The 24,923-nt window shown below is 39.8% G+C and overlaps 1 protein-coding gene across 7 annotated transcripts in view; it reads right to left on the reverse strand.

The window, feature by feature from the left end:
* The window catches only part of C1H1orf141 (chromosome 1 C1orf141 homolog), a 69,452-nt gene that overhangs the window by 20,298 nt on the left and 24,231 nt on the right, over positions 1–24,923 (reverse strand). For all 7 annotated transcript variants that reach the window (XM_050763030.1, XM_050762805.1, XM_050762892.1 and 4 more), the window contains 2 exons: positions 15,890–16,002; positions 12,023–12,090 (listed from right to left, as the gene is read on the reverse strand). In XM_050763030.1, coding sequence (XP_050618987.1) covers positions 12,023–12,090; positions 15,890–16,002 — 181 coding nt within the window. The remainder of the gene's footprint in view (positions 1–12,022; positions 12,091–15,889; positions 16,003–24,923) is intronic.

Raw genomic sequence — 24,923 nt, forward strand, 5'->3', positions numbered from 1 at the left:
TCCCAGCCAGCAGTGGCAACTCGCTCAGGTCCCCTTCCATGCTGTGGAAGTTTGTTCGTTCACCCTTCACAATAAATCTTGCTGCTGCTCACTCTTTGGGTCCGTGCCACCTTTAAGAGCTGTAACACTCACCGCGAAGGTCTGCAGCTTCATTCTTAAAGTCAATGAGACCAAGAACCCACCAGAAGGAACAAACTCTGTACACATCTTGGCGACCACAAAGGGACTATTGCCAAGTTGTGAGTACCATCGGACCGCTTTTGTTTGCTATTCTGTCCTATTTTTCCTTAGAATTCGGGTGCTGTTGACCAGTTAAAAGCGACTAGCGTGGACGCCAGACTAAAGACACGGGTGTCAAGACTTTCTGGGAAAGGGCTCTCTAACAACCCCCGACTCTTCGGAGTTTGGGGTTGTTGGTTTGCCTGGAACCAGTTTCCGCTTTTCCTGTATTTCTGGGCTGAGCCGAGGGTCAACAGAGAGGAAAGCCATTCAGCTCCAGTGTCCTGACAAAAAGTTGGTTGACCCTGTAGCCATGAGAGGAACTCTCAAAGTCATGTCACCCAAGCAAGACTTGCCCATCTATCCTATCTATCCTGACCCTTGCCTCCTGGGTCCTAATGCCTGTTAGAAAAACTTCCTCTCACCTCTCTTCTCTGAGGCTAGTCCAGCTTTTAAAAATCACTCCCTGTCTCTAGTGCTTTTCTAGTTTCTTCTATGAGAATGATTTCTAGTATAAACTTCAGGACTCTGTTCCCTTCTTTAGGCACTTGGGCTCACCAATCAGAAAGACATAATTTTTGCCTGAAGCCCTGTTGTTGGGGGGGACTATCTGGAATTTTAGGATCCCTCCTCAGACTAGCAGGCCTAACAAAAGCTATTCCTGAAGCTAGGATATGGAGCGCCTCAGAAATGATATCTTTCCTATTCATATGATGAGAAGTGAGGACCAAAGGCATCACTCTTCCTTGACATCCCTTCCCTCCCTGAGGGTATGGCCCTCCACTTCATTTTTGGGGCATAACATCCTTACAGGACAGGGGTAAGCTCCCAATACTAACAAGAGAATGCTTAGGACTCTAACCGGTTTTTGAGAATGCATTGGTAAGGGCCACTAAATCGGACCTTCCTCGGTCCTCTTTGTGGTCTAAGAGGAAAATTAGGGTTTCTGCTGCTGCGTTGGTGAGCACGACTATTCCGATCAGGAGGGTCCAGGGACCATTTTGGGTTCTTTGGTGGGGGCGGGTGGGGCGGGGAATGGTGGGGAATAAACAAACCAAAACAGTGGGCGGTTTTTTCTTTCAGATGAGAAACACTCAGGCATCAACAGGCTCACCCCTGAAATGTATCCTAAGCCATTGGGACCAATTTGATCAACAAACCCTGAAAAAGAAGTGGCTTATTTTTTTTCTGCACTATGACCTGACCCCAATATTCTCTCTCTGATGGTGAAAAATGGCCACCTGAGGGAAGTATAAATTACAATACTATCCTGCAGCTTGACCTTTTCTGTAAGAGGAAAGGCAAATGGAGTGAAATACCTTATGTCCAAGCTTTCTTTTCATTGAAGAAGAATCTACAACTATGCAAAGCTTGCAATTTACATCCCACAAGAGGACCTCTCAGTTTACCCCCATATCCTAGCCTTCCTATAGCTCCCATTCCTGTTAATGATAAGCCTCCTCTAATCGCCCCTGCCCAGAAGGAAACAAGCAAAGAAATCTCCAAAGGACCACAGAAACTCCTGTGCTATCGGTTATGTCCCCTTCAAGCTGTAGGGAGAGGGGAATTTGGCCCAACTCGGGTACATGTCCCCTTCTCCCTCTCTGATTTAAAGCAGATCAAGGCAGACCTGGGGAAGTTTTCAGATGATCCTGATAGGTATATAGATGCCCTACAGGGTCTAGGGCAAGCCTTCTATCTCACTTGGAGAGATGTTATGCTATTGTTAGATCAAACCCTGGCCTTTAATGAGAAGAATGCGGCTTTAGCTGCAGCCTGAGAGTTTGGAGCTACCTGGTATCTTAGTCAAGTAAATGATAGAATGACAGCTGAAGAAAGGGACAAATTTCCTACCAGTCACGCCCAGTATGGATCCCCATTGGAACCTCGACTCAGATCATGGGGACTGGAGTCTCAAACATCTGTTGACCTGTGTTCTAGAAGGACTAAGGACAATTAGGAAAAAGACCATGAATTATTAAATGATGTCCACCATAACTCAGGGAAAGGAAGAAAATCCTTCTACCTTCCTCAAGTGGCTACGAGAGGCCTTAAGAAAATATACTCCCCTATTACCCAACTCACTTGAGGGTCAATTGATCCTAAAAGATAAGTTTACTAACCAATCAGCTGCAGATATCAGGAGAAAGCTCCAAAAGTGAGCCCTGGGTCCTGAACAAAATCTGGAGGCATTATTAAACCTGGCAACCTCAGTGTTCTATAATAGGGACCAAGAGGAACAGGCCGAAAAGGAAAAGTGAGATCAGAGAAAGGCCACAGCCTTAGTCATGGCCCTCAGACAAACAAACGTTGGTGGTTCAGAGCAGACAGAAAATGGAGCAGGCCAACCACTTGGTAAGGCTTGTTACCAGTGTGGTTTGCAATGACACCTTAAAAAAGATTATCCAACAAGAAACAAGCTGCCCCCTCACCCATGTCCACTATGCCGAGGCAATCACTGTTAGGTGCACTGCCCCAGAGGACAAATATTCTCTGGGCCATAAGCCCCCAACCAGATGATCCAACAACAGGACTGAGGGTGCCCGGGGCAAGCGCCAGCTCATGTCATCACCCTCACTGAGGCCCGGCTATGGTTAACCATTGAGGCCAAGAAATTGACTTCCTCCTAGACACTGGCGCTGCTTTCTCAGTGTTAATCTCCTGTCCTGGACAGCTGTCTTTAAGGTCCAATCCTGGGACAGCCTGTAACCAGGTATTTCTCCCACCTCCTCATTGTAATTGGAAGACTTTGCTCTTTTCACATACCTTTCTTGTTATGCCTGAAAGTCCCACACCCTTAGTAGGGAAGGACATGTTAGTCAAAGTTGGAGCTATTATCTACATGAATATGGGGAACAAGTTACCCATTTGTTGTCCTCTGCTTGAGAAGGGAATAACGCTGAAGTATGGGCATTGGTAGGACAATTCGGAAGGGCAAAAAATACCTGCCCAGTGCAAATTAGGCTAAAAGACCCCACTACTTTTCCTTATCAAAGGCAATATCCCTTAAGGCCTGAAGCTCATAAAGGTTTACAGGATATTGTTAGACATTTAAAAGCTCAAGACTTAGTAAGAAAATGCAGCAGTCCCTGCAACACCCCAATTCTAGGAGTACAAAAACTGAATGGTCAGTGGAGACTAGTGCAAGATCTTAGACTCATCAATGAGGCAGTAATTCCTCTATATCCAGTTGTACCCAACTCCTATACCCTGTTCTCTCAAATACCAGAGGAAGTAGAATGGTTCACTGTTCTGGACCTCAAGGATGCCTTCTTCTGTAGTCCCCTGCACTCTGACTCCCAGTTTCTCTTTGCCTTTGAGGATCCCACAGACCACATATCCCAACTTATTTGGACAGTCTTGCCCCAAGGGTTTAGGGATAGCCCTCATTTGTTTGGTCAGTCACTGACCCAAGATCTAGGCCACTTCTCAAGTCCAGGAACTCTGGTCCTTCAGTATGTGGATGATTTACTTTTGGCTACCAGTTTGGAAGTCTTGTGCCAGCAGGCTACTCTAGATCTCCTGAACTTCCTAGCTAATCAAGGGTACAAGGCATCTACATTGAAGGCCCAGTTCTGCCTACAACAAGTCAAATATCTAGGCCTAATCTTAGTCAAAGGAACCAGGACCCCAGCAAGGAAGGAATACAGCCTATAATGGCTTTTCCTCACCCTAAGACATTTAAACAGTTGTAGGAGTTCCTTGGAATCACCGGCTTTTGCCAACTATGGATCCCCAGACACAGAGAGATAGCCAGGCCCCTCTATACTCTAATCAAGGAGACCCAGAGGGCAAACACTCATCTAGTAGAATGGGAGCCAGAGGCAGAAACAGCCTTCAGAACCTTAAAAGAGGCCCTAGTACAAACTCCAGCTTTAAGCCTTCCCACAGGACAAAATGTCTCTTTATACATCATGGAGAGAGCAGGAATAGCTCTTGGAGTCCTTACTTAGACTCGTGGGACAGCCCCACAACCAGTAGCATACCTAAGCAAGGAAATTGACGTAGTAGCAAAAGGCTGGCTACTGTTTACGGGTAGTTGCAGCAGTGGCCATCTTAGTATCAGAGGCTATCAAAATAATACAAGGAAAGGATCTCACTGTCTGGACCACTCATGATGTAAATGGCATACTAGGTGCCAAAGGAAGTTTATGGCTATCAGACAATCCCCTGCTTAGATACCAGGCACTACTCCTTGAGGGACTGAAACTAGGCCTCATAAAACTTAGAAACTAGGCCTCATATAAAAAAATTAACACCAGGTGGCTCTGGATAGGGTCCCACCCTGCCTCGATAGGGTCCCACCCTGATAGGGTCCCACCCTGCCAATTCCGGGAAACAACCTCATGGGGTCCCACCCTGCCAATTCCGGGGGTCCCACCCTGCCTCGAAGTTCCCGGAATCAGCAACTCCAAGAAAAAACCTCATAAGGTCCTGCTCTAACCAATTAGCATAAGACACCTTGCTCAGGCCATAGCTAGACCCAATCATTTTGCGCCTTAAGCTTTGTTTGAATTTCGCGCCTTAAGCTGTGTTTGAACTTGTGTTTGCCTATATAAACAACCTGTAACAAGCACTCAGGGTCCCAGGGCCAACTTAAGAGCTTGGGACCCTAGCGCGCTAGTAATAAATAACTCTCTGCTGTGAATCTCGTGTCGGTGATCCTTCGCGGCGACCCCTGCCCAGGAGGGAATCGACAGTTTGGTTCCAACAGGACCAGTGCTTCAAATACGTACATGTGCAACCCTCAACCCTGCCACTTTTCTCCCAGAGGACGGGGAACCAATTCAGCATGACTGCCAACAAATTATAGTCCAGACTTACGCTACCCGAGATGATCTCTTAGACATCCCCTTAGCTAATCCTGACCTTAATCTATATACGGATGGAAGTTCATTTGTGGAGAATGGGATACAAAGGGCAGGTTATGCAACAGTTTGTGATGTAACAGTACCAGAAAGTAAGCCTCTTTCCCCCAGCGCCCAGTTAGCAGAACTAGTGGCACTTACCCAAGCCTTAGAAATGGCAAAGAGAAAATGAATAAATGTGTATACAGATAGCAAGTATGCTTATCTAATCCTACATGCCCACACTACAATATGGAAAGAAAGGGAGTTCCTAACCTCTGGGGGACCCCCATTAAATACCACAAGGAAACCATGCAGTTATTGCACGCAGTGCAAAAACCCAAGGAGGCGGCAGTCTTACACTGCTGAAGCCATCAAAAAGTGGCTGGCAGAGGCTGGGACAGATCAGCAGAGAAAGAAAGAGAGAAAGAGACAGAAAATCAAAGAGAAAGAAAGAGAGAAAAAGTCAAAGAAAGAAAGAAAAGAAAGAAAGAAAAAGAAAGAAAGAGAAAGAAAGAAAAAGAGAGAAAGAAAGAAGAAAGAAAGAAAGAAAGAAAGAGAAAGAAAGAAAGAAAGAAAAAGAAAGAAAGAAAGAAAAAGAAAGAAAGAGAGAAAGAAAGAACTGGTAAAGAAAAAAAGAGTGTACCCTATTCCTTTAAAAGCCAGGGTAAATTTAAAACCTATAATTGATAATTGAAGGTCTTCTCTGTGATCCTGTAACACTCCAATACCACCCTGTTGTCAGTGTAAACAAGGCATAGCCCAAAAGCACTGAGGCCACTGACATCCATAGCCTTCCTATCAAAAATCCTTAACCCTGCAGGTTTCCTAACAGGGGATCTAAATCTTAATTAATTACCATACAAAGGTCTGACCAGATCTAGGAGGAACTCCCTTCAGGACAGGGAGATTGTTCCTCCCGGGTGATTAAGGGAAAAAGACACAATGGGTATTCAGTAAGTGATAAGGAAACTCTTGTAGAAACAGAGTTAGGAAAATTGCCTAATAATTGATCTGCTCAAACGTGGGAGCTGTTTGCACTCTGCCAAACCTTAAAGTACTTACAGAATCAGGAAGGAGCCATCTATACCAATTCTAAGTTAATATGGACTGAAGGAGGTCTTATTAATAGCAAAGAATAATTAAAATCCCAAATGTACAAGGTTTTCAACAAAAGCAAAGCTTGCTAAAAGTTAACAGTGTAACATGGATTATCCTAACTTCTAATCTTGTGGAAATCAGACCCTATCAGTGCCCCTCAAAGCTCCCAGCACTTTGGGAGGCTGAGGCAGGCAGAAAACCTGAGGTCGGGAGTTCGAGATCAGCCTGGCCAACATCCTGAAACCCTGTTTCTCTACTAAAAATACAAAAATTAGCCAGGTGTGGTGGCTCATGCCTGTAATCTCAGCTACTCGGGAGGCTGAGGCAGGAGAATCACTTGAACCTGGGAGGCGGAGGTTGCAGTGAGCTGAGATCACACCACTGCACTCCAGCCTGGGTGACAGAGCGAGACCGTGTCTGAAAAAAAGAAAAAAAAAGTAGGGGCCAGGTACGGTGGCTCACCCCTGTAATCCCAGCACTTTAGGAGGCCGAGGCAGGTGGATCACGAGGTCAGGAGATCAAGACCATCCTGGCTAACACAGTGAAACCCCATCTCTACTAAAAATACAAAAAATTAGCCGGGTGTGGTGGCGGGCACCTGTAATCCCAGCTACTCAGGAAACTGAGGCAGGAGAATGGTGTGAATCTGGGAGGCAGAGCTTGCAGTGAGCGGAGATCACGCCACTGCACTCCAGCCTGGGCAACAGAGCAAGACTACATCTCAAAAAAAAAAAAAAAAAAAAAAAAAAAGAAAAGAAATCAGTAAGGAGGAAGTCAAACTGTCACTGTTTGCTGATATGATTGTATACCTAGAAAACCCTAAAGACTCATCCAAAAATCTCCTAGATTTGATAAATGAATTCAGTAAAGTTTCAAGATACACAATCAATGTACACAAATCAGTAGCACTGCTGTACACCAACAACAACCAAGCTGAGAATCAGATCAAGAATGCAATCCCTTCTGTAAGAGTTTCAAATAAATAAAATAAAAATCATAGGAATATACCTAACGAAGGAGATAAAAGATCTCTACAAGGAAAACTACCAAACAGTGCTGAAATAAATCACAGATAACACAAATAGAAACACACCCCATACTCAGGAATGGGTAGAATCAATATCGTGAAAATGACCATACTGCCAAAAGCAATCTACAGATTCAATGCAATTCCCATAAAAATACCACCATCATTCTTCACAGAACTAGAAGAAACAATCCTAAAATTCATATGGAAACAAAAAAGAGCCTCTTTAGCCAAAGAAAGACTAAGCAAAAAGAACGTTATCTGACTTCAAACTCTGCTACAAGGCTATAGTTACCAAAACAGCATGGTACTGGTATAAAAATACGCATGTAGACCAATGGAACAGAATAAAGAACCCAGAAATAAAGCCAAATACTTACAGCCAACTGATCTTTGACAAATCAAACAAAAACATAAGGTGGGGAAAGGACGCCCTATTCAACAAATGGTGCAGGGATAATTGGCAAGCCACATGTAGAAAAATGAAACTGGATCCTCACCTCTCACCTTATAAAAAAATCAACTCAAGATAAATCAAAGGCTTAAATCTTTTTCTTTTTCTTGAGACAGAGTCTTGCTGTGTTGCCTAGGCTGGAATGCAATGACGCAATCTTGGTTCACTGCAAGCTCTGCCTCCTGGATTCAAGCAATTCTTGTGCCTCAGCCACTTAAATAGTTGGGATTACAGGCACACACCACCATGCCTGACTAATTTTTGTATTTTTAGTAGAGATGGGGGTTTTTGCCATGTTGGCCAGGCTGATCTCAAACTCCCTGCCTCAAGTGATCTGCCTGCCTCGGCCTCCCAGAGCGCTGGGTTTATAGGCATAAGCCATCATGCCAGCTCGAAGACTTAAATATAAGACCTGAAACCATAAAAATTTTAGAAGACAACATCTGAAAAACTCTTCTAGACATTGGCTTAAGCAGAGTTAATGACCAAAAATCCAAAAGCAAATGCAACAGAAATGAAAATAGATGGGACTTAATTAAACTAAAAAGCTTCCAGTGACAGAAATATTCAGCAAACAGACAACCCATAGATTGGGAGAAAATCTTTGCAATCTATACATCCAACAATACTATCCAGAAATTACAAGGAACTCAAACATATCAGCAAGAAAATACAATTCCAGGCTGGGCATAGTGGCTCATGCTTGTAATCCCAGCACTTTGGGAGGCTGAGGTGGGCAGATCACCTGAGGTCAGGAGTTCAAGACGGCCTGGCCAATGTGGTGAAACCCTGTCTCTACTAAAAATACAAAAATTAGCTGGGCATGGTGGTGCATGCCTGTAATCCCAGCTACTCAGGAAGCTGAGGCAGGAGAATCACTTGAACGCAGGAGGTAGAGGTTGCAGTGAGCCAAGATCACGCCACTTCACTCCAGCCTGGTGACAGAACAACTTTTGTCTCAAAAAAACAAACAACAAAAAACAACAAACAATCCCATCAAAAAGTGGGCAAAGGATATGAATAATTTTCAAAATAAGATATACAAATGAAAAAATGCTCAACATCACTAATTAGCAGGGAAATGTAAATTAAAACCACAATAAGATACTGCCTTATTCCTGCAAGAATGGTCATAATTTAAAAATTAAAAAAAAAAATAGACCTTGGCATGGATGTGGTAAAAAGGCAACACGTTTACACTGTTGGTGGGAATGTAAACTAGTATAACCACTATGGAAAACAGTATGAAAATACCTTCAAGAATTAAAAGTAAAGCTACTATTTCATCCAGCAATCCCACTACTGGGTATATACCTAGAGAAAAAGAAGTCATTATATGAAAAAGACACTTGCACACGCATGTTTATAGCAGCACAATATGCAACTGCAAAAATATGGAACCAGCTTAAATGCCTGTCAACCAACAAGTGGATAAAGAACATGCGATATATTTATATACCATGGAATGCTACTCAGTCATAACAAAGAATGAAATAATGGCATTTGCAGCAACCTGGATGGAGTTAGAGACCATTATTCTAAGTGAAGTAACTCAGGAATAGAAAACCAAATATCATATGTTCTCACTTACAAGTGGGAGCTAAGCTATGAAGATGCAAAGGCACAAGAATGATACAATGGACTTTGGGGACTCTGGGGAAAGGTGGGAGCAGGGATGAGGGACAAAAGACTACACACTGGGTACAATGTACACAGCTCAGGTGATCAGTGCACCAAAATCTCAGAAATCACCACTAAAGAACTTATTCATGTAACCAAAACCACCTGTTACCCCAAAACTATGGACATAAAATTTTAAAAATAAATAAAATATATTCTAGGAAAATAAAGATGAAATCCAAAAAGAAATAAGAAGGCTGGGTGTGGTGGTTTACGCCTGTAATCCCAGCATTTTGGAAGGCAGAGGTGGGCGGATCACCAGGTCAGCAGATTGAGACCATCCTGGCTAACACGGTGAAACCCCATCTCTACTAAAAATACCAAAAAAATTTAGCCGGGCTTGGTGGCGGATGCCCGTAGTCCCAGAAGAATGGTGTGAACCCGGGAGGCTGAGCTTGCAGTGAACCGAGATTGCGCCACTGCACTCCAGGCTGGGCAACAGAGGAGGACTCCGTCTCAAAAAAAAAAAAAAAAAAGAAAGAAAGAAGAAGACATCAGATACTAGAATCTGAGGAACTGAGCCAAGGAATGGAATAACAACATAAAAGGAGACTTATAGTAACAGGTCAAATTTAGAACAAAAAGTCACTGGGTTTCATGAACAGTTCCTCCAAGAAGACTGGAATGGAAGACAGCATGAGTAAAAATCTGGATCATTTTCACATATGATAAGAAAGTTACATGCTTCTTTTTTGGAGGCTGCAGATCTCAGTGACAATAAGCATGAATCAAACTGCTGGGTTCTTCCTGGTTCTTATACATTGATCTCAGGCAATTTGCTTATCTTCCTTGTGCCTCTTTTTTCTCAGGGATAATAGTATTTACGTCATTGGGTTGTTGAGGATGTAATCTTTCTTTGAACAGTGCTTGAGGCACATATGCAATTACATGTTTGCTATTATTATCATCATTTCCCACAAGAAAAAAGAAAGGCCATCACAAATTCAAAAAAAACCCATAAAAGTGTACTAGACAGTTAAGGTCTAAATATGAGGGAAACTAAAACATGGCATTGTTTTAGTAATAGTGAAAAAAGAGTCCATTGTTGTTAAATTGTACCCACTGAGAAGAAAGGTAATCCAAGCACATTACTTTGTTCTGTAATGATTATTACAGAGACATTACTATAATGTAAATGAAATGATTATTTATATTATCATAATAATATAAATGCTGTTAATAGTATTTTGAGTTTTAGAATTAACCTACAAACAAAACATAAAGGCTTAATCAGCAGTCAAAGCTGAATATAATAGTTCACCTAAAAAATGTAAAAGTAAATATATACTTGACCTAGAGAAGAAGTGTGGAAGAGAGTTGGAAGACAGGATAAAACTGTTAAGATCTTCATCGTATATAAAGGGGAATCAGGAGTTAGTGATTAAAAATGATGGGGAAAAAAGTTAGATATATTATTTCAAGTTGCAAAAATTAACAACAGAAGAAACAAAAAAAGTAACTATAAAAGATCAGAAGAGGAAAGTGGAGAGAGGCAGTTTGTAGAGTGGTATAAACAATCTTTGTTACTGATTTTCAGTAGATAATGTTTAAAGTTGATAAATTAAAATCAGCAGTAGAAACTCATTCTTTAGAAATATGGAATTAATCTTATAAGGTACTGAAACCCAAAAACGTTAAACGTGGTTGCCTCTGAAGAAAGGAAATTAGAAAAGGAAGCAGAGAATGAAAGGGCTGTGTGTTCTTATTAGTGTTTCTCTACTATTTGCTTCTAAAATATCACATAGATATCTTTATTTTTAAAAAATTAAAATTTTACAATTTTTACATAAGATGCTAGTAAATGTATTATGATGAGTAACCTGACTGTGATGTTATGTTGTAATATGTATCTTGGGAGACTTTTATTAACCATGAACCTAAATAAAACATGAAATTAAATAAACCCTGTAGACGAAGATAAAACTGATAATCCTTTTAATATTTGTTAAAATATAAAATGTAGGAATATGCAACAAAATTTGTTATTAATTATGTCCCTAAGTCTGTATTTCTCCATATTTCTTTATACATTATATATATGTATATATAAAATACAAAAATTAATACCTAAGAGACTCTCTAAAGTGACTTTCCCTTGCTAATTCTCTGGTTTAATTTATCTCTCTAGTTTCCTAGATAAAAACTACTGAATGATGTCCAAGGCACTCTCAATGCTCAAAGCTAGTCACTCCAGCATGCCCATGAACTTCTGCTCAGTGATTATCAAGAGTCAGTAGTGTTGGTTCCAAATCTGTTTGTGGTAGTTGCTGTTGCAATTATGTAATTTGATTAACCACCATACATAGCATGCTCAAAACAAGCAAAACAAGGTTTTGGTTACACATTAAAAGATTAACAAATGACATATATTTTTATTTGATAAATTTGAATGTTTAAGTTATACATGTATGATTTTTATGATGCTCTGTCTTAACTGACTTTATAAGTGCTAGTCCTTATCATATTCAATAATCTCTACTGTATTGAAATATCTCCAACAAAGAATATATTATCTTCTCTAATGTCTCCATACATAAAGTTTTACGTAATATCAAAGATGAAATCAGTTTAACATTTGATCATTTTGAATCCTAAAATTCACTTGAATTTGGGATTTGTAGGAGCATATATAAAATTATTAGGACTAATTTGAATTTCTATTAAGTATTTATGGAGTATACAAATTACACCTACCTCAGTTGTATCTTTAAGATAAAGATAGGGTCTAATAGATCTTGATTTTAGATGTTCTTCTACTGGCTCTAAAGAAACAAACTCAAACATAAGTATTTCCATGCTATTGTTACTTCTAATTAAACCCAATCAACCATTGTCTCCACTGCAGTAAACTTTTAAGAAATGTAAATGAGTAATTTTATTTGCTTACATATGCATTGCTTGTACATGGTTAGAGCTAAATCTATTTTAGAATAATTTGCCCTAAAAGTGAATTTCTATTAACAGACTATAACTTTCAATTATTTACTATTTTTACAACTATTAACTGTTTATACAATAAAGCTATATTCTATTGGAAAATGATGGATTTCTAAATAAAACAGAATCATATGTGTTATTCAAAAAATATTTTGGCTAATTCCTTTGAAAAGAGAAATAGAAATAGTCTCTTCTACCTGCATTTCTCTCATATTCAGTTATGAGTTTTGTTGATCTGAATTATCATCCAATGAATATCCTTAAAGTAAGTATGGTGCCGGGGTCAGTCATACAGACTTTGGACTTAGATAGCCTGGGTCCAAATTACACCTTTTTGTGTGAGTTACATAGCCATAGCCATAGGAAAGTTACTTAACATCTATGAGTCTTACTTTCCTCATTTGTTAACTGGAAACAATAGCACTTATAGAAATACTTTCAGAGTTAAATGAGATAATCGATGTAACAAATTTAATACGGAGTCTGGTAGTCATTCAATCAATAGTTATTTGTTGATCAACTACTATAAGCTAGGCACTGATGGACTCTGGAATTGTGACTCCTGCCCAATGATGCTAGTAAATGTATTATGATGAGTAACCTGACTGTGATGTTATGTTGTAATATATATCTTGGGAGATTTTTAGTGGGTAATATGGAAGATTGAAAAAAAAAAAAAAAAAAAAAAAAAAACAAGACGTTGGACTGGTGAAGTGACTTACACCTATAACCCCAGCATTTTGGGAGGCCAGGCCAGGTGCATCACTGGAGCGCAGGAGATCGAGACTAGCCTGGGCAACATGGTGAAACCCTGTCTCTAAAAAAAAAGTACAAAAATTAGCTGAGTGTGGTGGTGTGCCTGTAGTCTCAGCTACTCAAGAGGCTGAGGTGGAAGGATTACTGAGCCCAGGGAGGTTGAAGCTGCAGTGAGCCGTGATCACACCGCTGCATTCCAGTCTGGGCAACAGAGTGAGACCCTGTCAGGAAAAGAAAACCAACAAAAAAACCAAAGGGTGAATAATTGAAATTTATTCCGTAACAAAAATAAACACATTTTGGTGAGGGAGAACCATAAAAAAGGTATATTGTTGATAGGGTAGTCAGAGGAGGCCTCTCTGAACAGATGACATTTAACCAAAATATGCAAATGAGCTGTAAGCAGCATGAATAGAGTATCAGAGTGTTTAGGCAGAGGGGAAAATATATATTCCTCTCAGGAAATCTGGCAGTTGTACTGAAAAGAGGCTAATTAAGTTGCAATTTATTTATTTTGAGATGGAGTCTTGCTCTGTCGCCCAGCTGGAGTGCAGTGGCACCATCTCGGTTCACTGCAGCCTCCACCTCCTGGCTTCTAGTGATTCTCATGCCTCAGCCTCCCAAGTAGCTGGGATTACAAGCGTGCACCACCACACCTGGCTAATTTTTGTATTTTTAGTAGAGATGGGGTTTCACCATGTTGGCCAGGCTGGTCTCAAAATCCTGACCTCAAGTGATCTGCCTATCTTGACCTCCCAAAGGTCTGGGACTACAGGTGTGAACCATCCCACCTGGTTGAAGATGCAATTTAAATGAAGGCCAGGGAGGTAAGGAATGAGGTTGAATACACACACAAAAGTCACAATAGACAGGTCTTTGTTCTTTTTTTTTTTTTAGATGGAGTTTCACTCTTGTTGCCCAGGCTAGAGTGCAATGGTGCAATCTCAGCTCACTGCAACCTCTGCCTCCCTGGTTCAAGGGATTCTCCTACCTCAGCCTCTCAAGTAGCTGGGATGACAGGCATGTACGATCATGCCCAGCTAATTTTGTATTTTTAGTAGAAACAGGGTTTTGCCATGTTGGTCAGGCTGGTCTCAAATTCTTGACCTCAAGTGATCCACTTGCCTTGGCCTCCCAAAGTGCTGGGATTACAGCCATGAGCCACTGTGCTCAGCCAGGCCTTTGTAAGGAGTACAAGTTTCATACTAAGTACAGTGAGAAGCCACTGAAGAGGCTTTAATCAGGATCAGCCTACTTTTAAAAGATCTCTATATGATTTAAGGAAAGAAAATGGATTAGAGATTTCTGCTACCATTATGGAAGGCCAGGTAATTAGTACCAGCCCTCCTGCTGCAACATCTTAAAAGGCTAGATGGACTATTTTTTAAAGTCTAAAGAGAATCATAGACTTCAAAGATGATAAGGGACCTCTTGTCTTAAATCTAGGAGAAGATAAGAACTCAGATAGGTAAGCCCAACATGCCAAGCCACTTTTTCCCTGAGGGTATTTGTGATGTGAAAGTAAGATCAAGTTTTGGAAGCTTCATGGCTTGAGATAGAAAAAAACAAAAAGCTGGCCAAAGGTCCAAAGTTTTGATATTTAATATGTTCTCCACTTTCCTTCCTCCACAAAAAAACTCCACACCTATTCATTTTACCTGGGATCCAAAAGGGTTACATCCTTAGGGTGAACTAGAATAGTTAAGCTTGCCACCTGGATGTTTTAGGGAAAGTAACGCCTTGAATGCTTTGGTATGTTCTGACAAGTACTGCCTCCAGATACCTGGCATAAACAGTAAAAAAAAAAAAGAAAAAGAAAAAAGAAAAAAAATCTTTTCTGGAGTAAGGTACCATCACCCTAGTTCTCAAATTGTTCCTATAGATAATTTTCCAAATAGTGTCCAGCACACATTCAAAGATAATGAGACACATAAGGAAATATGACATCATGAAAGTGAATCATGAGAAGTAAAATAACAGTGTGTATAACAAATTCTTTGAGAAATCAGGTTATGAAGCACAATAGAAAAATTAAGCAATATGGGGTGATGTGGAGTCAAGAAACCTCAGTTAAGAAGGTTGATGAGAATCATGCAATGGAATGATTGATAATGCCAGAGAAAGACAAAAACTAAGGCAACACGAAATGTTCAAATTCTCTGAGAACTGATAATGCTGATTCCTAGCTCACAGATTCCTAAAATTTTTTTTTTTTTTTTGAGACAGAGTCTCGCTCTTGTCACCTAGGCTGGAGTGCAGTGGCATGATAGCTCACTGCAACCTCTGCCTCCTGGGGTTCAAGCGATTCTTCTGCCTCAGCCTCCTGAGTAGCTGGAATTACAGGTATGTGCCACCACACCAGGCTAATTTTTTTACTTTTGGTAGAGATGGGGTTTTGCCATGTTGGCCAGGCTGGTCTCGAACTCCTGACCTCAGGTGATCTACCCGCCTCTGCCTCCCAAAGTGCTGGGATTACAGGCATGAGCCACTGCGTCCACTCGGCCAGATTCCTAAAATTTCTAACCTGAAAGTAAGTTTCTATTAAGCAAGCTGGTCATACTTGACTTTTAAAAAACAATAACAAGGAAATTCTCAGTATTGAGCTGAAAGGAAACTCAGAGATTTTGTTTCTAGAAGAAAAAAACACATAACCCTATAAACATAAAAATATATTCCTATTTTGTGAATTGTATAAATTGTCCATTCTGATATTTAACATCTCTTCTTACTAAATTCTTTTTTATAGTTCATGGAAATGCTTTTGACAGAGACATCAAATTATCAAAAACTTTTAAGACACACATCAATAAAGTAAATAAAGCACCCATTAATAAATCAAAGAAGTAAATATGTTACACAAAGCATTACCTGTTGACTCACTTTCTTTATTTTTTATATTTGTTTGAACAAAGAATGGTCTTAAATTTGACTTTTCAAAATTACTCTTTCTAGGTTCAGGCTCACATTTGAAAGACGCACGCCTGGAAGAAATAAAAATTAATTTAAATTAATGAGAAAATTTACAAAATAAATCTAATAAATAAATTTGGAGAAATGTGGTGAAGTCCTAGTTACACAGACTTGGATGTTATGTTAATGTTATCATAGTACAAAGTGCAAAACATTGGACTGCTTAAATAGGAGCTGAAAATATTAGTTTTAGTCATTTAAAGTAGAGGGGGATATAATCCAGTCCCACAATGTAACTGTTGTCTGTAGGCCGACGTCCCAGATTTACAGTCCGGACTCTAACCTCTTCTCTGAACTTCAGATTTACATATCCAACTGCCCACATGACTCCTGCACTTAGCTTAATTGTAAGTATCTCGAACTTAACATATTCAAAACCAAATTCTTGATTCACCCCCTTCCTGATCTTCTCCTCACCCAGGTTTCCCCATCTCCGGTCAACCAGAGGCTTAGGCCAAAAAGTCTGCAGACATCTTTTATTTCCTTTTCTTTTTCCACTCCCAACCTATCAGCAAATATTACTGTGTCTTTCTTTGAAATAGATTCCAAATCCAAACACCTCTTTCCTCATTGCTCCCATCCAAGTCCAAGACCCCTTTTTCATCTGAACTGCTTCCATATGTCTCTAGCCTTCTTCTGTTTGCTTTCCCTGCTATTATGCTTGTCCTCAACATTCTCTTCGCAATACAGCCATAGCAAGACTTGTAAAATATAAATGTGACTATCATTTCCTTCAACTGTTTCCTATCAAACTTGAGTAAAATTCAAAATGCTCCCTAACAGACAGAAACTTTTCCCCCAGTTCTCATTTCTGAGTAGCAGAATTTCCACTGATTGCCACTCCAGGCCCCTCTCTGCATACCCCTTCACCTCTCACCTCCACATGAACGCTGAGCAAGTTTTCTAGCTGTTTGGTTCAGGGAAAGGAATTTAGGCTCCACTTAAGGACTTTGCTCTTTCCTCTGCCTGTAGTATTCTCTCCACAAGGGGTTGACGTGGCCTACTCCTTCATTTCAGTCTCTACTCACATTTCCACCTCAGAAAGATCTTTCCAGCCCATCCCACTTCCCCCATCTAAAATAGTAACCCCTGTTCCTCTACAGCATTCATCACTGGTGAATTTACATTATATATTCATTTGTTTATTTAATTTATTATCTGTCTCCCCACCTTATCCTAGATTGTAAACTCTGAGGGCAGACTACTTATGTGTTTTATTCACTGTGGTATTTTAGCACCTATAACATGACTGGTACATAGCACATGTTTAATATTCATTGAATGCCTAATAGGCCGGGTGCAGTGGCTAATGCCTATAATCCCAACACTTTGAGAGGCTGAGGCAGGTGGATCAACTGAGGTCAGGAGTTCGAGACCAGCCTGGCCAACATGGCAAAACCCCATCTCTAGTAAAAATACAAAAATTAGCCGGATGTGGTGGCATGTGCCTGTAGTTCCAGCTACTGAGGAGGCTGAGGCAAGAGAATTGCTTGAATGCAGAAGGCAGAGGCTGCAGTGAGCTGAGATAGTGCCACTGCACTCCAGCCTGGGTGACAGAGAGAGATTTTGTCTCAAAAGAAAAAAAATAATTATTGAATGCATAGGATTTTTGGTAAATTTTTATTGAACTTTCTTATCATCTTATACTTTCCAATGGGTTTTCAGTTTATTCTCTCTTTTAATAAATAATTATGTAATCTTCATAAAATAATTTATGTGTTCCTTCAAAAAAATGTATCTTATGTTCTTATTTAATATCATTGGGGAGGACTTCTAGAAGAGGGTAGTATACTAGTGAGAATGGGCATTGTTCTGTTTCTAACTTGAATGAGAATGAGTCAAGGGTTTCTAAGGATGATGCTGGCTATACAGTCTTGTTAAGGAGGTAATATTTTATCTTTATCTTAAAATACTTATGTTGCTAAAGTATTTTTTTCAAACTCATTTGCAAAGTATATAAAGATATTCACATATGAATTTCCTTGTGGTAAACCAAAGAGCATAGGCTTTGAAGTTAGACCTTACTTTGCATCTTGACTCTATGTGAACTTCCATAGAATATTGAATACTATGAATCTCAGTCCTTCATATGTCAAATAAGGCTAATAGTTACCTCAAGGGATTGTTGTAAGAATTATGTAAAATAAAGTTTAGAAAGTGATCAACAAAATGTCATAGAGATAAATGAGGATACTGATTCTTATTCCTGAAATTTACTCCACTTAGTCATAGTGGAGTAATATTTATTTAACATAGTTTTGGATTTCATGTTGTTAAAATAAGTTGTTGAGTGGCAATTATTCCGTTGCCTTAGAATTGGTGACCAGGTGACTTTTTACTCCATAGCTGAGTAAAAAGGAGCAATACATACTCTATATTCTACAAAGATCCACGAATACTTGGAGCAAGAGATTCTTTTAGGCCTTCAAATAAAAGAAAACTGGTGAGGGAAAAAAGAAAAATATCAGAATTGTAAGTCATTGACCTGTTAGGGTCTGCTGTGGCTTTTTCCTCTTTTCTCTGCACATCTGTTAGACACCACACTTGCTGATTTGCCCCAGGTCAAATTTGGAGCAGGTGAAATCAAGCAGGTAAAGTAGGCACCCTGCACTACACTGTTTGGCATGGCCAGGATATTTGAGTTTCTGAGGAAATGCTATGGACTGAATGTTTGTGTCCCCCTCAAATTCAAATGCTGAAGCTTAAATCTCTAATGTTATGGTATTTGGAAGTGGGAGCTTTGGGAGATAATTAGGTTATGAGGGTATAGCCTCATGAAAAGGATTTGTGTTCTTCTAAGAAGAGTTGGTCTAACTCCTTCTCCCTCTCTCTCTCTATCTGCCTTTCTGTCTATCTCCTCATGACGTGAACATACAAAGAAACAGCCGTCTGCAAACCAGGAAGAATACCCTCACCAGACACCCAATCTGCTGGAACTTTGATCTGGACTTCCTGGTCTCAAGAACTGTGAGAAATAAATTTCTGTTGTTTAAGCCACCCAGGCTATGGTGTGCTATTGTAGCAGCCCATACTAAGACAGAAATTAGTAATGAGCAGTGGGGTGCTGTTGTAACAAATACTTGAAAATGTGGCAGTGGCTTTGGAATTGGTTAATGGGTAGAGGCTGGAAGAGTTTGGAAGTACATGCTAGAAAATGCTGACATTGCCAAGAAGGAGATATTAAAGGTGACTTTGGTGAGGGCTCAAAAAGAAAAGAGAAAAACTTCCATTTTCTTAGAGAATACATAAGTAATTATGAATAAAATGTTGGTAGAAATATGGATGGTAAGGGCCATTCTGATGAGATCTCAGACGGAAGTAAAGAACATGTTATTGGAAACTTGAGGAAAGGTGGTCCTTGTTATAAAATGGCAAATAACTTGGCTTGTGTTTGTGTTTTAGTATTTTGCAGAATGTAGAAATTGCAGGCAATGAAATTGGATAGTTAGCTGAGGTTAGTTCTAAGCAAAGTGTTGAGGAGTGACTTGGTTCCTACTGATATTTATAGTAAAATGCAAGAGGAGAGAAATTAATTGAAGATGAAATTGTTAAGGAAAAAGGAACCAGAAATTAAAGATTTGAAAAATTTTCAGTCTGCCCATATTACAAAAAATGAAAAAGTATGCTTGGGAGAGAACACTAAAGGTATGGTAAGTTGACCATTTGCTAGGTAGGTCAGTGTGGATGTGTACCAGGGACCAAATCAGCCATCTCAACAGAAGCCAGGAATAGAGATAGGATTATACCAGCAGAAACACTGCCAGCTGGGACTAAGGGAAACAGAGAAAGTGGGACAAAATGAAAGAAGACTGTTGCACTTCTTAAGATTCTACAGGACCAGACCATACAGCTATTGTATGCAGCTGTTCAGCTATAAATGTACACTGTTTTTCAAGACAAGGGAAGAAGGACCTCAAAAGCAATTCAAAGATGATCAGGGTTGCCACTCCCACAACAGGCCCAGAGGGCATGCACTCAGGGGACAGGGCTGCCTCCATTTCTGTTTCAAAGGGTAAGATCCCTGCCCAGTGGGGCCATGGGTGTGCAACTCCCACCAAACAGAGCTTCAGAGGCGAGACCACTGCCTGAGTGGGTTCTGGAGGCAGCACTACTAGTCTACTGAATCTAGAAGGCAGAGCTTTAAGCCAAAGAGGATTATTCTCAAACCTTAGGATCTCATAGAGTTTGCCTTGCATGGTTTTAGAATTACTTGGAACCTGTCATTTCTCCCTTCTTTCTTATCTCTCCCTTTTGGAATGAGAATGTCTATCCTACACCCATCCCATCAATGTAGCTTGGAAACATCCAACTTGTTTGCTTTCACAGGTTCACAATTGGAGAGAAATTTTGCCTCAGGATACTGTTACCTCAGGTCTCATCCATATCTGATTTAGATGATACTTAGATGAGAGTTTGGACTTAAGAGTTGATGGTGAACCAGTTAAGACTTTTGGGTCTATTGGGATGGGATGAATGTATTTTTCTTGTGAGAAAGATATAAATTTGGAGGGGACAGGGGTGGAATTCTACAGACTGAATATCTGTATCCCCTTCAAATTCATATATTAAAGTCTAAATCCCCAAAGTTATGGTTTTTGGGAGGTGCGGCCTTTAAGAGGTAATTAGGTCATGAGGGTGTAGCCTCATGAATGGGATTAGTGCCCTTACAAGACATGAGAGAGGTGCTATCTCTCCCTCTCTTTCTTGCTGCCATATGAAGATACAATAAGAAGACAGCTGTCTGCAAAGCAGGAAGAGTGTCCTCACCAGACACTGATCTTGGACTTCCTAGCCTTTAGAACTATGACAAATAAATTTCTGTTATTTAAACCATGCAGAGTAAGGTATTCTTTATAGCAGCTTGAACTGACTAATATAGGAGGTCAAATGGATACTGAGATAGTAACTGTGTTTGGGTCATTTTGCTGATACTCCACCCAGATTGCTGACTGCAAGCTTGGGGATCTTTTGCAGAAGAAATTGTGGCATATATTGGAGAGTATATGAGTTGATGAAGAATTTGAAGAGTTGTAGCTGAAGGAAGCTCTCCTTGGTTGGAGAATGGGTTCCTCTGAGGATCTCTCACACGTGCTCTTTATGACTAAAGTTGGCCAGAAAATGATTGATGACTAAGGAAAAAGTTGGAAAAGTTAATAAGAAATTTTGTCTTCTCTCACCCTCCTCCTTTACTCCCATACAGGGGGTGTGCTGGTAAATTTTTAATAACCTTGAGTTTGGGTGTAGTTCTAATATGGAATTTTACTCATTCATCAATAGCGTAAGCTACCTCTTTGTTGAACCAAATAATAGTTTTTGAGTATTTCCTTATTTTTTTGTGCTATTCAAAGCATAATGGCTATAGGTAAGGCATACTTTTTTTGGTAACACTTACTTTTAAGTTTAATCTTCATCATTAACATTTTCTTCCTCACTTTCTTAAATCTAGACAGACAACAACTCAAGCCTTGATTTGTAGTGTTTGCCAGTTGCTGTGGTGTAAATACTCCCATTGTCAATTTCTACCAAGGTGATATAATTAAATGTGAAATTTGGAAGAGATGTGTAGTAGCATACTTTTATACAAATTTCTACCATATGGATATAATAGATGTAAATAACTTCAAAACCATGGATAATAGTAAAATGTACAATAATTAGGAAGTGATGAGTTCTGAGTATTATCTTTATTTTTAGTATGCCATTGAATTTTAAGTTTATATAATTTAATTTTTAATGGTAAGTGTTTAATAAACATCTCACAAAATTGCTGAAAATTCAACCAGCAGCTCTAATAAGTTGGTAGGAGTTGGCTTTAGCACACCACTGTACCCATATCAGAGGAAAAAGAAATTAGAAGAGTGAGGAGGTGTGCTGCAAGAGGACCATATCAGCCTGCTACTTTCAGATGAGGGAACAAGAAGAATCAAATTACTGACCATACCCCTCTCCATTTCAGCTCCTCCAGTGTCACTAGACTGGCTTGTATAGGGAAGGGAAAGCCATGACGAGGGGTAAGATTAAAATACTAAGTTGGACAGACTTTTAATAACCAAAGTCATCAGGGCGAAATTAGAGAAATATAAAACTGCTTTGTTATTATTATTATTTTTGGGATGGAGTTTCACTCTTGGTGCCCAAGCTGGAGTGCAATGGCGCGATCTCAGCTCACTGCAACTTCCACCTCCAGGGTTTAAGCTATTCTCCTGTCTCAGCCTCCTGAGTAGCTGGGATTACAGGTATGCGCCACCACGCCCAGCTAATTTTTGTCTTTTAATAGAGACGGGGTTTTACCATGTTGGCCAGGCTGGTCTTGAACTCCTGACCTCAGGTGATCAGGCCACCTTGGCCTCCCAAAGTGCTGTGATTACAAGTATGAGCCACTATGCCCTGCTTTATGTTTTTATGTCACTGAATCAAGAATAAGCAATGAAATAGTTAAAACTAATATTTTATTTTATGTTTCTTTAAAAATCTATATTTGCTTTCTATTCTTGTGGTCAGACTTAAGGATCAAATCTACCTTTGCAAAAAAGAACTGAGAACTGTTTCACCTTTGTCTGTGTTCCAAAACTATTTAAATAGTTCTTTGAAACTACAAAGAAACTCACCCTTGACACAGCTTCAAAGTGGTACTTTTGTAAAAGAATTCTTTGACTGCTTCCTCAAATTTTTCTACAGTTATTGATCTATTTATGTTTTCTTTTTTGTTGAGATTTTTCCCTTTCATATTTTCCCAAAAGTTCATCCATTATTATACACATGTGTCAAGCAATGTAGTTACACAAAGCGTTCATTATAATTATTTTAATGTCTTCCATATCCATGGCTATAACTTCTTCTTCATTACCAATATTGTGCCTTTATGTTGCCATTGTTTTCTCTTCAATTTTCCAAACTGTGGTCATTTTAACATTTTTTTTGGAGGTGTTAAACATACTAAGTTTCCCAAGTACTCTTAAAAGTTCAGTGTGCTAGGCCGGGTGCAGTGGCTCATGTCTGTAATTCTAGCACTTTGGGAGGCCAAGGTGGGTGGATCACCTAAGGTCAGGAGTTTGAGACCAGCCTGGCCAACATGGTGAAACCTTGTCTCTACTAAAAATACAAAAAATTAGCTGGGTGTGGGGGCACATGGCTGTAATCCCAGCTACTCGGGAGGCTGAAGCAGGAGAATCGCTTGAACCTGGGAGAGGGAGGTTACAGTGAGCCGAGATCATGCCACTGTACTCCAGCCTGGATGGCAACAGAGCAAGACTCTGTCTCAAAAAAAAGTTCAGTGTGCTTAGGAGGGGAAAGCCAAAGTTTGGTGAATGTACTGGGAGACTGACAGCTTTTCTTTTTTTTAGTCCTCCAACAAATGTATACTTAACATGGTTTATAATAAATGTATTGAATTAAAAACTAAGTGTTATACATTTGATTTATAAGATTAATTATTTATAAATCCTGTCCTCAACTGATCTTGACTTTCTTTTCTGGTTTATATAGTCTCTTGTCATATTTTTTAAAGTTTCCATTTTATTACATAGATTAAGTTTTTTGATTTGGCTGAGGTGTAACTAAATTATAAATTCTGCTATCTAGAAGCAGATAGAATTGTAGGATAGATAAAATGGATATATAGTTTTCTTCTAGGCTGACAGAGACCTGGATAAGGGTGTTCTATAACACCCTCACTGAGGACTGAGCTACAATTACTTTTACCAGTTTTTAAGGAGGATCCAAGTATGAGTTATTCTACTCCTATGCTTCCCTAGAAGTAGGTGTTAAAAACCACTGAGTCTGGGATTGACCCTACTTACCAGCTAACAAGTTCACCTGGCAGTTTCATCAATGCTGGCAGAAGATATGAGACTCTTGGATCAGAGACAAAGGATGATTGATTACTCAACAATAAGAGTGTCCATATTGACCAGGCATGGTGGCTCATGCCTATAATCCCAGCACTTTGGGAGGCTAAGGAGAGTGTACCACTTAAGGACAGGAGTTCAAGATCAGCCTGGCCAACATGGCGAAACCCCGTATCTACGAAAAATACAAAAAATTATCCAGGTGCAGGGGTACACACCTGTAATCCCAGCTACTCGGGAGGTTGAAGCAGGATAATCTCTTGAACCCAGGAGAGGGAGGTTGCAGTGAGCCGAGATTGTGCCACTGCACTCCAGCCTGGGCGAAAGAGCAAGACTCTGTCTCAAAAAAAAAAAAAAAAAAAAAAAAAAGAAAAGAAAAAAAGGAGTAGCCAGATTATCATCTTCTGCACCAGTTCTCTGAGCTAGGAATAAAAATTGTGTTCCTAAAACCAAACATCATATGTTCTCACTGATATGTGGAAGCTAAGCTATGAGGATGCAAAGGCATAAGAATGATGCAATGGACTTTGGGGACTTGTAGGAAAGGGTGGGAGGGAGATGACGGATAAAAGACTACAAATAGGGTGCAGTGTACACTGCTTTGGTGATGGGTGCACCAAAATCTCAGAAACAACCACTGAAGAACTTACTCTTGTAACCAAATGCCACCTGTACCCCAATAACCTATGGAAAAAAAATGTTCCTAGCTCTAGGTTCTCATAGAAAATGAGAAGTAGAATTTGGAATTATAAATGTGGTGGGCTCACCAGTACAAGATCATAAATCTGTTTTTTGTAAATTTTATCGGTTTGTCCTTTTGCATTAAAAAAATTGATCCCCTCTTCCCTCTGCCTGTTTTTGCTCTTACATTTAAAAAAAGTCCTGTGAAATTATACCCTGTCTTAGTTGAACTAAGGGAAGTACAGATTAAGGCCTTGATTTTGAGTTGCATAGGCTGGAATTATAGGAAGGTGACTGCTTATCACTGGGACAGGTCATTGAAATGGTACTTTCATGAAAAGGAAAGAAACCCATGGGAAGGGTAAAGCTCAGATGGAAGCATGGGGTTGCTCTGAAAGCTCCCC

Source organism: Macaca thibetana, chromosome 1 (assembly GCF_024542745.1).
Source record: "Macaca thibetana thibetana isolate TM-01 chromosome 1, ASM2454274v1, whole genome shotgun sequence".
In the NCBI taxonomy this organism is placed as follows: Eukaryota; Metazoa; Chordata; class Mammalia; order Primates; family Cercopithecidae; genus Macaca; species Macaca thibetana.